This window comes from Lontra canadensis, unplaced genomic scaffold (genome assembly GCF_010015895.1).
Source record: "Lontra canadensis isolate GAN:19392208 unplaced genomic scaffold, GSC_riverotter_1.0 scaffold4, whole genome shotgun sequence".
In the NCBI taxonomy this organism is placed as follows: Eukaryota; Metazoa; Chordata; class Mammalia; order Carnivora; family Mustelidae; genus Lontra; species Lontra canadensis.
Window position 1 is genome coordinate 34,065,995 of NW_022630998.1, and position 13,596 is coordinate 34,079,590.

At 46.5% G+C, this 13,596-nt stretch overlaps 1 protein-coding gene across 5 annotated transcripts in view; it reads left to right on the forward strand.

Annotated features, from left to right (window-relative positions):
* The window catches only part of LHFPL2 (LHFPL tetraspan subfamily member 2), a 153,898-nt gene that overhangs the window by 130,414 nt on the left and 9,888 nt on the right, over positions 1-13,596 (forward strand). For all 5 annotated transcript variants that reach the window (XM_032847883.1, XM_032847877.1, XM_032847870.1 and 2 more), the window contains one exon: positions 259-892. In XM_032847883.1, coding sequence (XP_032703774.1) covers positions 463-892 — 430 coding nt within the window. In that variant the 5' untranslated portion in view covers positions 259-462. The remainder of the gene's footprint in view (positions 1-258; positions 893-13,596) is intronic.

The following is a 13,596-nucleotide window of genomic DNA, read 5'->3' on the forward strand; positions in this document are numbered from 1 at the left end:
AGAGCTCGGGAAGGGGGAAGTCGGAACAAAGGCAACCGGGACCGGCGCTGCGAAGGGCTGCCGGCCATCTGCTCTGACACTGGGACCCGCGCCTTCAGCGGGCTTCCCTGGGACAGGGAGTGGCGGCCCGGGCTGGGGAGGGCGGGGAGCAGCCCTATCCGCCGCACACTTGGCTTTGGGGACCGCGCGCTCCCGGCGGCCGTGCTGCAGGGCGGAGCCTGGCCGCAGCTCACCGCCCTCCTCCCTTCCCTCCCGTAGGTGAGGCCGCGCTCCGAGCTCGGACATGGCAGCATGACGGCCTGGGACCGCACTGCCAGAGGCCGGCCAGGAGGAGCCCCCGGCTGCGGGAGCGAGCGCCCGGAGCAGCGACTGCTTCCTGAGGCCGCCTGAGCCTCCTTCCCCACCCGCCGGCTGTTACTGTTCACCCCGTGGAGTCCTGACTTCTCCGCCTGCAACATCAATATGTGTCATGTTATTGTCACCTGTCGCTCCATGCTCTGGACCCTCCTGAGTATCGTAGTGGCTTTCGCAGAGCTCATCGCCTTCATGAGCGCCGACTGGCTCATCGGCAAAGCCAAGAGTCTCAGCGGCGCCGAGCCGGACGAGCGGAGCGGAGGCCCGTCGGAGCCCTACCACCCGACCCTGGGCATCTACAACCGCTGCATCCGCAACCCCGGCGTGCAGCACGTGCAGCGGGAGACGCTGTGCGGGCCCTACGCCGAGAGCTTCGGCGAGATCGCCAGCGGCTTCTGGCAGGCCACCGCTATCTTCTTGGCCGTGGGCATCTTCATTCTCTGCACTGTGGCCTTGGTGTCCGTCTTCACCATGTGTGTGCAGAGCATCATGAAGAAGAGTATTTTCAACGTGTGCGGGCTGCTGCAAGGGATCGCAGGTAAGCGTGCGGGAGAGGGACCGGGGCTCTGCCCTGTGTGTGCGGCGCGCCCCCTGCCCCTCGTTCCCTGCCGGTTGGGAAGAGCAGGCTCCTGTCCGGTCAGACTGGCTTTGCTCCCTTTTCCCTGTTGCACTGTCGCCTGGTCTTTCTCTCCCATATTCCTCGTCATTGCTTATTTCCTTGGGTTCGAAGTTATTGGATTTTGTTAGAGTAACTACTCCCTTTTTTTTGTTTTTACCATTAAATTAAAAGCATGCTTTCCCGTTAGTGCATCCCGTTGAGGAAATTCGGGTGAGAGAGGCCCCCCCCCCCCCCCCCCCCCCCGCAGCAGGCACCCTGTGCTAAGAAGGAAGGCATGTGAGTGTGGGGCCTTCAGTCTTGGGCAGTGGGTCCGGCCGGGTGCTCGATCCCATCCCAACCACAGGATGATTTCAGCTTTGGGAGAGGAAGAAGCAGGCTGGGAAGGAATTAATATCAGCTGTTCTGTGTTTAATAGTGTTCTGGTTTAAATTGTCTGTCTCCCGTAGTCTGACAGAATGTTCTGTGCATTCACATCAGAAAATACAAGCTAACTGCCCTACTTTCAGGCAATTTCTCATTAATGAGCTCATTAGAAATCGTTGGAAAGGAGAGTATGCACCCTTCACAATGACCCTGAGGGGAGGCAGGGAGTTGCAGGATAACTTCTGTGCGCCCCAGCGCTTTCATAGCCTTTCCCGGATGGGTTTGGAAGGTGGATCCTGAACCAAGAGGGCATCAGTCAGTCTGTATGGGCTCAAGGGATTTGTTCTGGATGGCAGAAGTATGTACACATAGATACAGACACTGCAGTTTCAAGATATCCTCAAGAAACTAAAGGAATAGACTCTCACTTTGATCTTTCAGGAGGAAAAAAAATAGCTTTTTAAACAATTAGAACCAAGGTATTTGTTAATCTCAACTCTACCAGGAGAACAGTAATCCACCCACAAACCCTAACTGAAGGCCACAGGCGACTCATCCCTCAGCAAATGCTAAAGCCTTATGTGTGGGACTCTTTGACAGCGAAGATAAGCCCTGAGCCTGGTGTCCAGGGCTGTAAGGAAACAGACCCCAAGTGAATTCACTGTAGTCTGCCTAATAGCAAACTCTTGAGCTCAGCAGGGCTGGCTTCCAAATCAGCAGATCAAACAAGTTATTTTCCAAATAGCTGATAAGATAATGCTTTCTGTTCGTCCAATCTTCGGGAAACCCCCATATATACGTGATGGTTGGTGGATAAGAGCCTAGAGAAGAGGGAGAGAGGGCCTGCTGCACAGTCCTGACCTGTGTGCATGCGGGATATCCTCCGGGGCCCCTGTCTCCCTGAGAGGAATAGCCAGATGATGAAGGACTCGGGCAGTCCTGGGCATTCACAGAATTTGTGAAGTCAGGATTCTGATTTTCAGTTTTGCTTGAGATAAATATGCCACCTCTTTGGGCCTTGTCATTCCTCAACTGAAAAATAGGGGGCCTGGAAAATACAATCTTACCTTAGATTTTTTTTTTTACTCTAGATTTTTAATTCTGTGAAGCTCATTATCCCCTTTTTTATTCTGAAATCTTCTGAAATCTGAAGTTTATCCCCTTCAGCTTGGCATTTTACCTCGCAGATACGTTAAGTAAGATTCATCTTTTCCTTGTCAGAGAAATGCCCATACTTTATTGCGCTGAGACGCACAGTGCCTCAGAGGAATGTGTATATATGCTGTGTGCATAGCAAAACTTCTGCTGAGAAGTACTACCAAAGGCTTTTGAAAAGCCAGAGAAAATGGGTGGATGAAGAGAAGGCAGTGTGCCCAGTTTATTAAGCCCATCAAAGAGCCTTGGTTGACAAGAGAAGTGGATTTCTGTGTAATTTTTCTTTACTGTGTATATGTCCTCATACTTGGTGATTCGTGCCTTTACGATGAAACTTACTATCAAAGTTCTGGTACGCAGGCAAAACTTCTGGTATGTCATCCCTAAGAATGCTTTTCATCTTGAGAAACTTAGTGCCTTCTAGCACTTGTAGCCGTCTATAGCCCGAATGGGGCATCTTGGGCCATAACACCTAAAGCTGTCTTTTACAGTCATTCAGAAGCAACTTACAGATACCCTTTCAGTCTTACTATTTACATGCAGGTTTTGAAGCGGGGGGGCACAAAGGGAGAGGGAGGGAGAGAATCCGAAGTAGGCTTCAGGCCCAGCATGTAGCCCATCATGGGGCTCAATCCCTTGACTGTGAGATCATGACCAGAGCTGAAATCAAGAGTCGGATGTTTAACCAACTGAGCCACCCAGGCGCCCCCACAAAGTTTTTAATAAGGTGTTAGTCCAGTGAACTCAGTCTCGAAGAATGAAGATTAGTCCAGCAAATCTTTTGGTGCTCTTGTTTGCTATTTCACATAAATGACAAGAGTGTTCATTTGGCACAAAGATCAGTGCATGTCGTAGGAATTATTCATACGCTCCAATGAATTATTCCTGACCTCCCTCCCTCCCTCCCCCGCCCCTCTTTCTCTCTGTATCTCTGGGAAGAAGGTTGAAAAGAAGAAAATAGTAGCATACCTGAGGTCTGTTGGTCACCTCTCCATCCCAAGTCTAGATTTTCTAAGAGAACTTTCTAGTTCTAGTTTCTAGTTCTAAGAGAACTTTCTCCCCACCCCTCTCACTTATGTTCCCTGTGAATACATACAGCGTCCCAGAAAGTCTGAGATTACTTAAAATTTCAAATGGGCAAGAGATAGAGATTCCTTTGTAGTCAGACCACCTCTCTGGAGCCCACTCATCTGAGGGTAAGAACAGAAGTACAGGAGGAAGTAGTTTCTCCGCCCAGCCTAGCAGCGTCCCCCTCGAGCAGAAATCGTGGGTGAGACTGAGTACGCAGTGACTCCCTCATGGTTCGGAGTGGGGGGTGATCTGTAAGGGATGCTTGGTGGGCTCTTTCCCTCTGAATGGAGACCTGTGCTGGGTAGTTCAGACCAACATATATGGCTGCCATGGTCCTTGAATCTATGGCTGAGAAAGTTGCCCCACCAGTGTCTGAAACAGCTGACTTGCTTTCTCTCCTGTCGGCCAATATGTAATAGCATCTGGGCGGCCCCAGCCTCAGCCAGGGACTCGGTGCAGCTGCGAGCATCAGTCTTCCCACCCCTACCCCCCGGTTCTCAGCCCTGGATCTCTCGGAACAAATGGTGAGAAAGAAACTGTTGCCAGTGCAACAAGAGCATTCTTTGGAAATACACTCAGACTGTGTTTGCTCTTAAAACTTTCATTTTGGCAGAAGTAACATTTTTGTAAAATATAACTGGATGAAAAATTACAAGATACTGTAAGCACATTCCTTAGTACAACTTTTTTTTTTTAAGATTTTTAAAATTTATTTATTTGACAGAGATCACAGAGAGAGAGAGGGGAGTAAGCAGGCTCCCTGCTGAGCAGAGAGCCTGATGCAGGGCTCGATCCCAGGACCCTGGGATCATGACCTGAGCCGAAGGCAGAGGCTTAACCCACTGAGCCACCCAGGCGCCCCGATTAGTACAACTAATTTTAAAGAGTAAAAAGGCCTTGGGTTTGTGTAGCCTCATTGCCTACAGAAATTGTAACATAAATTATCCAAATCTGGGTATTTTGATTTTAGAAGTGGGTATGAAAGAATTTCCTACTTCAGTGGAACTCTCAGAATCTAGATTACTTAAAAATAATAATAAGATACAACTATTGACTGTTAAGTTAACCCAGATATGGGATTTGCCTTCAAGATCTAGGATACTGGTGGGCACCCTTCTGACATTTTCTAAATACTTAGCACAGACGCCTTTGGAGTTCAGTACTTCTCTCTCTCGCCTGAGAGGTCAGGCCTCACCTGCCTCGGCATCAGCCCTGACCTACCCTTCCGGTGGCTGTGAAGTGGCTGGTAATTGACCTCACTTCTCTGAACCTCTTTTCTCACTTGTAAAATGGGCATGATGACGTAAATACAAACCTCAGGGTTGTTCTGTGGATTGAATAAGATCATATGTGAGAAGAAAGTTTTAAGCATAGTACTTGGCACACAGTAAATAGTCAGTGGCAGCTTTGTGGTTATTAAAGTTTATCTGCTTCCTTGGCAGGACTTAGTATTTTTTTTTTTGTTTCTTAAAATTGCTGCATTTGAAGGAAGAGTGGTTTCTCTTCTAGTCTTTGGAACTGAGCTTGTTCTGCTGGGGTATCAAGCATCACTGTGTTGTATAGGGCCATTCCTGGCCCCTTCATAGCCTGCTTGTGATGGGGCTGAGTGGCTTTGGGGGGACGGTAGGTGTCCCTGGGGCATTTTTTTTAAAAAGCAGAAGATAGCAGTTGAGTTGAAAGGAAAACCAAGAACTTCCTCTCACTGCTCTTCCGCCTGACACACACACTCTCATTTCTTTCCTTACTGGAGGCAGCTCCTCGCCGTTGAGCCTTGACTGCAGGTGGCTTTGCAGGCTCGCTCCACAGACTAAATCACAGGCTGATTGGTCTCCATGAGGTGAAGACTTGTCCAGAACTTGGCAGAGCCAGAAACACGCATCAGTCCGGAGCCCTCTGGGATTCATTACAAAAGCTGGGTAACCGGCCAGCAGGGTCGTCGCTGCCAGCTGTCTTCCTTAGGTTGTGACCTGGATGTAATCCATAATGAAACCGTAGAACGCAAAGATCCAGGTTTTCCATGACAGCATCAGGCAGTTTGTTTTTAGAAATGCATGTAGGGCTCTCTTAGAAGCCCATGGAATCCCCAGTGACTCAGGTTTGGGACAGAAGCCATTAAAATGAGCTCAGGATTTGGCTGAGTTGTTTTGGCTTGGACTGTTCCACTGGGATTGCCACGAGGGTTGGCCTAGCACATGAGCTGCTGGGCCTGGCTGCTGCTGTCTGTTCAGTCTTCATCCAGTGCTTGTTTGCTTCTTTATGTCTGCCTGGCTCTCACGCTCTCTGCTCCCCGTAGCCCTGTCTCTATCCATTTCAGTCCAGCAGGATTGCCTCAGCAAGCTGCTCCACCAGTCTGACCAGATAGATCGCTGTGGGGCTGAACTCTGCCTTTGCTGGTCTGGGAGAGAGGGCGTGCTCATGGAACTCCCTCTCTGTTGTCATGGCTCCACCTGCTGTGTGCGGGCTCAGCTTTCTGGGAAGTGAGCAATGATGGAGGATGAAGGAGAAGAATATGCAAAAAAGGGCAAGGAATAAAAGCAGCATCTGAGAGAGGAGACAGGTGGAGGGTTTTGCCTTTGCTGCTTATAGAATTGCTTTGTCAGAAATCAGAACATATGTGGGAGTATGGATAGGCTGATGGAAGGTGCCATGGTCACTGTCTAGGACTGGTATTGCCATTGCTGTTTTTCATAGGCTGAACAATAACCTTAGCATCAAGCCGGTCTCAGCATGTATTTTGTATTAACGACTCAACCTGGTCTCAGCATGTATTTTGACTTCTCCTTTGCTCTACCCATTCACCTCTGGGCCAGAAAGATCAGCCACTGGAGAGGAGAAAAATAAGAACAGGGGCTTGCAAAGCACAGGGAGAGAGGAAGAGATTCCTAACTCTTGCAGTGATCTTGTCCTGTAGTTTTACACCTGAAAAACTTACCTGGCTTTGTCCAAGAAGGTAGTGTGACCCTGAATGCCCAACTTCAAAATCCCCTCAGAGAAAAAGCATGAGGAATATAGAGGAAGCATTCTGTGCTTTTCCTTCTTAGAACAAGGCACTGGAAGCTTCTGGCTGTCAAAGGGAGTCTCTTCATTTTTGGTTCTCCAGACAGAGAGTGTCTCCCCGCAGAAGTCAGGTCTAACAGTTCTATTTCTGAATCTATTTAAGAATACCAGCAATTATGACACATTTACTAATTCATCAACCCCTAGGAACCCCCTGGTAAAAACCGAAGAAATGTTGTACAGTAGGCCAGAATTAAATTCCAGTTCAAGAAGCTTTTATGGGATGCCTACTAATTGCAAAGACCTGTAGACTCAGGTCTCCAGTCTCTTGAGTTTCTGCTTCCCAGCCATATTAGAGAGCCCTTGTTTCATAAACTGTACCCTAGAGAGGCAAAAATATGTATCTAAATGCTATATATAAAGGGAACAGAGAACTCAACCATATCATTAGATCAAAAACTACTACCTAAAAGCAAGTGGGCCAAGCAGGCATTGATTTGAGTAAATCCAGGGAACAGGATCTGTTTTTAAAGAATCAGTTGGAAGGTCTAGAAGAAAATTGCAAATTCTCTTAAAATTCAGAAACAGCCATTGATATGCAAATAAAATGTGGAAAGCGGTTTGCCATGGTAACCACTTAATTACAGACGTAAATTACCATGGAGCCACGGATGATGTAGGTTCAGATTCCATGAACAAATAGTCACTTAAGTATGGCTCTGAATATTTCCATGAGCAGTTCAGGCAGGCACTCTGCTTTAAGAGCTTAATGCATGGGTCGTATTCTAAGTTGTGATGCCACTTGGAAAGTAATCTACATCCAGGAATGAAGAGCTGTGCTCCAGCACAGCCAGCCAGAGCTACCATTTCCGTTACTGTATATGGGCTTTCCAGTAGCTTTATTAAATATCCAGGACTCACTCTCTTTTTTATCTTTTATTTTTTAAAAAAGATTTTTTTTATTTGAGAGAGAGAGGGCGAGCGTACAAGCAGGGTGAGGGGCAGAAGGAGAGGGAGAAGCAGTCTCCCCACTGAGCAGGGAACCTGATGCAGAACTCGATCCCAGGACCCCGGGATCATAACCTGAGCTGAAATCAAGAGTTGGACACTTAACTGACTGAGCCACCGAGGCACCCCCATGAATGACTCTCTTTTTTAAAAGATAACCCCCAGTACCAATGAAATCTAAAATAAACTTTGAGAATGCAAAGCCAGTATTAAGAATTTCAAACCAAAATGCACAAATTGCTGTGTGCTGAGAGTTTTGAGGCCAACCTCAAACCTCAGGCTCTTGTGTTGAAAAGACACCTGCTTTAGTGGAGGAGTTATTTAACACTATCCGGACCCTAACACTAAGACTTCAGCAGGCAAGAAATTTGCTTACTGTCCTAAAAATTTCATAGCTCAAAAACTAGATTTTTTTTCACGTCTTTTACTCTGCTACACACTGCATTTTATTTATCTTGGACGTTTATTTTGAATGATCAGTGTAATTTGGTTATAGTCAAACAGAAGCTCTATCTTAATTTTGCATGTTAGATGAATAATTTATTAAGAAAATATTTCATAAATCCTTCCCAGTTACACGTAGTTTAAAAAAGAGCTTCTCCAAAAAAAAAAAAAAAAAAAGGCTTCTCACTCGGAATGAGAAGGAAACTGTACCACCAATTCACAGGAAGGGATAATCTGGCCAAATTATTTTGTTGGGATGCATTTTAACTGTTAGAGAGTTAAGGCTTTAGAAACTGTCAGTGAAATAATTTGCATATAAACATGAAACATCAATCATTGCTGAGAAAGACTTCCGGAGGCTTCAACAAGGGAGAAACTGCATCTTTCTTAAAGATTGTTTCTCTGTATATTTTAAGGGCATCAGACAGTTCGTAATTGATGGTCATTAATTCTGAGTAATTCTAACAGAAACTTCCTCTGGGGGCCTTAGTTGTAAAGTCTTTTTATGACAAGTGTGCTCTGATTGTCTTCCAAAGAATTCTCTTTATGTTGCTCTATCATCCGCTGTCCACCCCCAACCCTGGAAAAGTATTTTTCTTGCCAATTATAATTCCCTGGGAGTGTTTTTAGTAGGAAATCAGTACCATACAAGATTCTTCTGGGGAGATGGTATGAGCATTAATACAAACTTTACAAAAAAAAAAAAAAAAAATTGACACCTAATCCTTCACTTTTTTTCTCCTTCCCGTCAGAAAATCTTGGTTAAAAACCTCTGTTATTAATCATGTATGAAGATGACATGTAGAAATAATCTGCCTAACAAAGACATGTGGTACCATCCGAAAACCCTTTTGATTACTAGTGAACCTCGGCCCTCCAGTTCCTGGTCTGTCTATCAGAGCAGAGTTATGAAATGTCAAAGTTGGGCCCACTCTGGCTTGTCCACAAACTGTTGAGATTTTGAAATGAGGTTCAGCGAAAGCAAGTTAAGATTCTGGATTCCAAAGAGACAGAGAATTCCAAAGAGCCTTCTTACTCTTCCGCCCTATTACTTGTTTCTTAGAAAGGTGACCCCAGCCAGACACAGGCCACCTCTGCCCTCTTCTCCCCTCTCCTCAGAGGGGCCTCTTGCCCAGCGTTTACTGGTTTACTGCCTTTGAATGAATCCTGGTCCATCCACTCTGCTGAGGTCTCCAGCGGTCCACAGCAAAAAGAAGACAAGACAGGGACAATGTGAGAATGTATTCCATTTAAAGAACTGTCTTTGATTCTGATTACATCCTTCACCGGTTTTGTGTTAAAATATCCTCTAAAATATCCTTTTATGAAATGATGGTTTTCAGTGTCCTTCTATTAGCAAAATAAAAATATTGGCCTTCTAGTAATTTTTCTGGTGATTGTACTAGTGTGCAAAGTCCAGAAGCATGGGAATCACTCTTCTCGAATGTAAGCAAGGGTGCAGATTGCGTCTTTTTCACATTTCTATCTCCGCTGTTCAGAATGGCCTACATACATAAGTCCTCAGTCAATGTATGTTATTGGTAAAAACGCTATCTGTGTTATGATGATCTCTACAAGCCCAGCCATAAATTTCTAGGTGTCTGGAAAAGAGTAAAGTGTTCTCCAGTGCTGCTAAGCCTCAATCGTGACATGACCTCTGCCCTCCGAGACACGGCATAAATAGATTAATGGAGCCATTACCCACAGAACTGGCAGGCACTAAAACCAAATTCTATTTGACTTTTACATAAATTTTCATTGAAAAATTGAAAAACCTTAATGGGCAAAGTGATGTCAAAGGTATAGATTAACCAAAGATGGCAGTTCTTGGGCAGAAATCCTTGATTCATGTTATAACTAATACTTTGTTGTATTACTTCTGAAATATTCCTGACTCTGAACAGTGAACCTGACGTTTTGGTATTGAGGACAGTGGCCTCCCTGGCATCTGAGAAGTCAAGGAGGCTGGAATACCATCGCCAGATGGCATTGCAACTTGGGAGATGGAAGCCCAGGACTCTCCTTGGGTGGAGGGACGGGCCCTGAGAGCCACCATCTTGGTGTCTGCAGTTGTCCTAAGCAAAGTGTCACTCCAGCCAGATGGCACAGACTCAGGGCGATATCCCTGATGTGCGATGTGAGACAGGCACATCCCTCACAAACACCTGAAGGACTCACACCCGCGCTGCATAGTTAATGGTGGAAGGATGCAGGAGGAGGAGGGGGGCCCGAGAAACGGAGATCATTGGCATGTTCTGTGGATTAAGAAAAGCCACTTGAAGGGGGTGAGATGGTAGCACAGTGGCCTGACCTGCTGGTGGAGGATGTAATTTGAGGGCTGTCTGGGAATGAACACAGGGTATATTTGCTTGTGGATGTGCAATTTTAGACAGTTCCCGTTCACACAGAATCTGAACAAAGACAAAAATGTATGTGGATTATATGGCTTACATTTTTTCCCTCTAGTCCAGTAGGTTTTAGGCTTGCTTGCAGTTTTCTGCTCGCGGGTGGTCCGCATCCTGCAGAAGAGGACATCCTAGCAAACCTGAAATTGTTCTGACCTGTTTCCTAGGTTTTCTTTTTAGAAATTTCTTTAGCCAGGGGCAGCCATTCCACAGTGGCATATGTAGTGACGTGAGGAGGCCGGTGACACTTGGACTATAGTGAAAGAGGTGTGGATAGAACTTCTTTATTCGTTGTTGTCTTGCTGTGGCGTTTAGCAAACCAGCCTGAGTGAACAATAGGTGACCCTTTATTTTGGTGCAGCCTTTCCCTCCCTTTGCCCCCTCACAGCACTGGACCGCACAGATGCTTTTGCCTTAAAAGCTGGTGTCCTTTTCGCAGTGAAGCAGCAGCAGCCGAGCACAGTGGCTCGGGAGTGGCGTCTGGAGCCCCCCCGCCTGCATCTGAGGCCTGGCTCAGATCCGTGCGGGGCCTTGCTGCATCCCTGCAGGCTTCAGCTTCCTCGTCCATCAGGTGGTCATAGGAATAGTACCAACCTCCAAAGCTTGTGAAAAGGACTGAACCAACTAAATTTAAAGGGCTTCCCCAGTGCCCAGCACATTGTAGTGCTCAGTAAGCATCAGGGGTGGCCACTGTTAGTTTAACTTACTCTGACCATTAAAAGGTTCTAATCATCTGTCTAATCTTCCAGGTTTAAGGTATTAGTTGTGAATGGAACTTGGGAGAAGGTATTCATAGCTTTAGCTCCATGTCATCTTTATTTAGAATCTAGCATTTTTGTCATAGAAGACCTTTCCAAGAGGTTCTTGTGAAGATGTAAAGACTAGAAAGAAAGTAGGAATCAGAATTGATGTGTGAAGTCAGCCCACAACACAACCTGTGTAGAGGACTGTGGTGTAGACCCTGAGTGTGGATTTGGGATAAGGATGGAGGCATAGAAGCCAGGGAGTAGGAAACACACTTCTCACCACCGTTAACAAGTTTCCCGTTGAATGGGAGTCCCTCTGAGCTCAAAAAGTTGCTGATCCTTTATGGGACAAATGGATATTATGTCACAGTTAAGACTTCTGATTTTTACTCTCACTATTCTATACAGTTTTTCAGATAGTTGTAGTTGCTCCTTAGAATTTCACAGGTAAAAATTTTAAATAAAAAGTACATTTCTTCTTTCTTAAAAGATTAGAGGGAACCTGGTTTAGCCTTGTGTTATGACTGAGAACGATCGCTACAGAATATCTCACCAAGTCCCTGCACGTGAGGAGTATGTAGGTTCATAGCATGACGACTGGGGCGAGAACAGCGTGATGACCAGTTCAGTGGGTGGGACCTGGACATGGTCTGACAAGGTGTGCCTTTCTCAGAGCTTGATACGTTTGCCTGGGGGTGCTGGGAAAGAGAAGTGTCCCCACCTAACAACATTTGATGACCTACCAGCAGCTATTAAGGACTGCCAAAATGACTTCCAGCTGTCAGCATAAAAGAGGACTTGGGGAAAAACTGAAATTTAGATGAGGAGAGCTGTAGTGTACAGATCAATGTTAACCAGCATCCCTGCATTTGTTGTAAACCACTGTGTACATCACTCGTTCTGCCACATGATGGGCCCCGCCCGAGAGCTACGTACCTGCACATGGTATTCCCCTCCCAGAATGCAGACCGCACACACCAGGTGCTCATCGGCGCCCCTGCCTTCGGGGCTGCTGCTGGGAGGGGGCCTTCCCTGCGCCCGAGAGCAGTTCTGCGTTCTCTGCCTCCAAGGCTGGCATGTTCTGTTGGTCTTTCCATTGTCCAGTCTCCTGCTGCTTCTGGACACCACCCTTCCCTCTTTTGCCAACACCATGGTCCCCCTCCTTCTTCATTTACCCTTGTACCTCTGTTTTCTGTCACCTGCCATTTTTCCTGAACTTCTCCACGTCTGCCCCTGCACTGCTGCCCTCCCAGCCGGTGGCCTGGAAAGGCCCCACAGGAACGAAGCTTCTTCCTCCAACCAGTTTAAAAACTTGGCACGTGTGTTACCTTGATTTCCTTTAAAGGGTAACATCTGCATCACAGTGCCCTGTCCTTTCATTCACCCAGCAAATATTACTGAGCACCTGTTACATGTCCTAGATTGTTTTAAGCAATTGGGATACATAAAGAATAACTGACAAAGTTCTTCCTCCTTACGGAGTTTACACTGAAGATGGTGGAGACAGACTGTGAACTAAATAAGTTATTATATCAAAAGGTGGTGGGGACTATGGAAGAAAGAAAAGGTGTAGCCAGGGTAAGAGAGGTGAGGTATGCTGGGATGGTAAGAGGACAAGTTATAATAGTAAATAGGATAGTCAGGGTAGGATTCAGGGAGAACCGATTTACAGACTTGATGGAGATAAAGGAGTCAACCATATGGGGAATCAGGAAGAGCTTTGCAGGCCCAGGAAACAGTTAGAATGAAGGCCTTGCTGGTAAGAGTAATGTGGGCTCTGAGGGAAAGAGAGGAGTCAAAATTATTCTAAGGTTTTTGGCCTGAAAGGGTATAAGAGTTGAACTCCCACTTGCTGACATGAAGTGCTCAGGGCAAAGACAAGACTGTGAAGTGGGTAGCGGCAAGCAGGAGTTAGGTTTGGTTGTAATTTTCAAGTACCTCTTTAGACATCCAAGTGGCGTTTAAGCAGGCAGCTGGATAGCAGATCTGGGTATCAGAGTGCGGGCGATGTCAGCCCGGAGTGTTTAAAGCTGTGGGACCAAGTGTGATCAGTAAGAATACAGAGAAGAGGACAAAGGATTGAGCCCTGGGAACTCCAGTGCTAAGATACCAGAAAGTTAATGACAGCAAAGGATACGGAGAAGGAAAAGCCAACACAGCATCCCACCTAGAACACTGGTGGATGCTCTGACATGTTTGCAAGGAGGACTGTCCTGTCTTCGTTTTCTTCTAAGCCTGGACTTAGTATTCTTTTCTTTTGAACTTGCTGATTGAACGTACCACTCCCAATAAGCCTGGAGTGCTCTCTGAGCTGTGTCCTAGAATGGGACTGGGATACTGGAAGCCAGTCCCTCTCTCATCTGATTTGCTTTACTTCCTGTTGGGAGAGATGGCTGCCTGGAGCAAGGGAACAAGGTGGAGGGGGCGTGGTGGC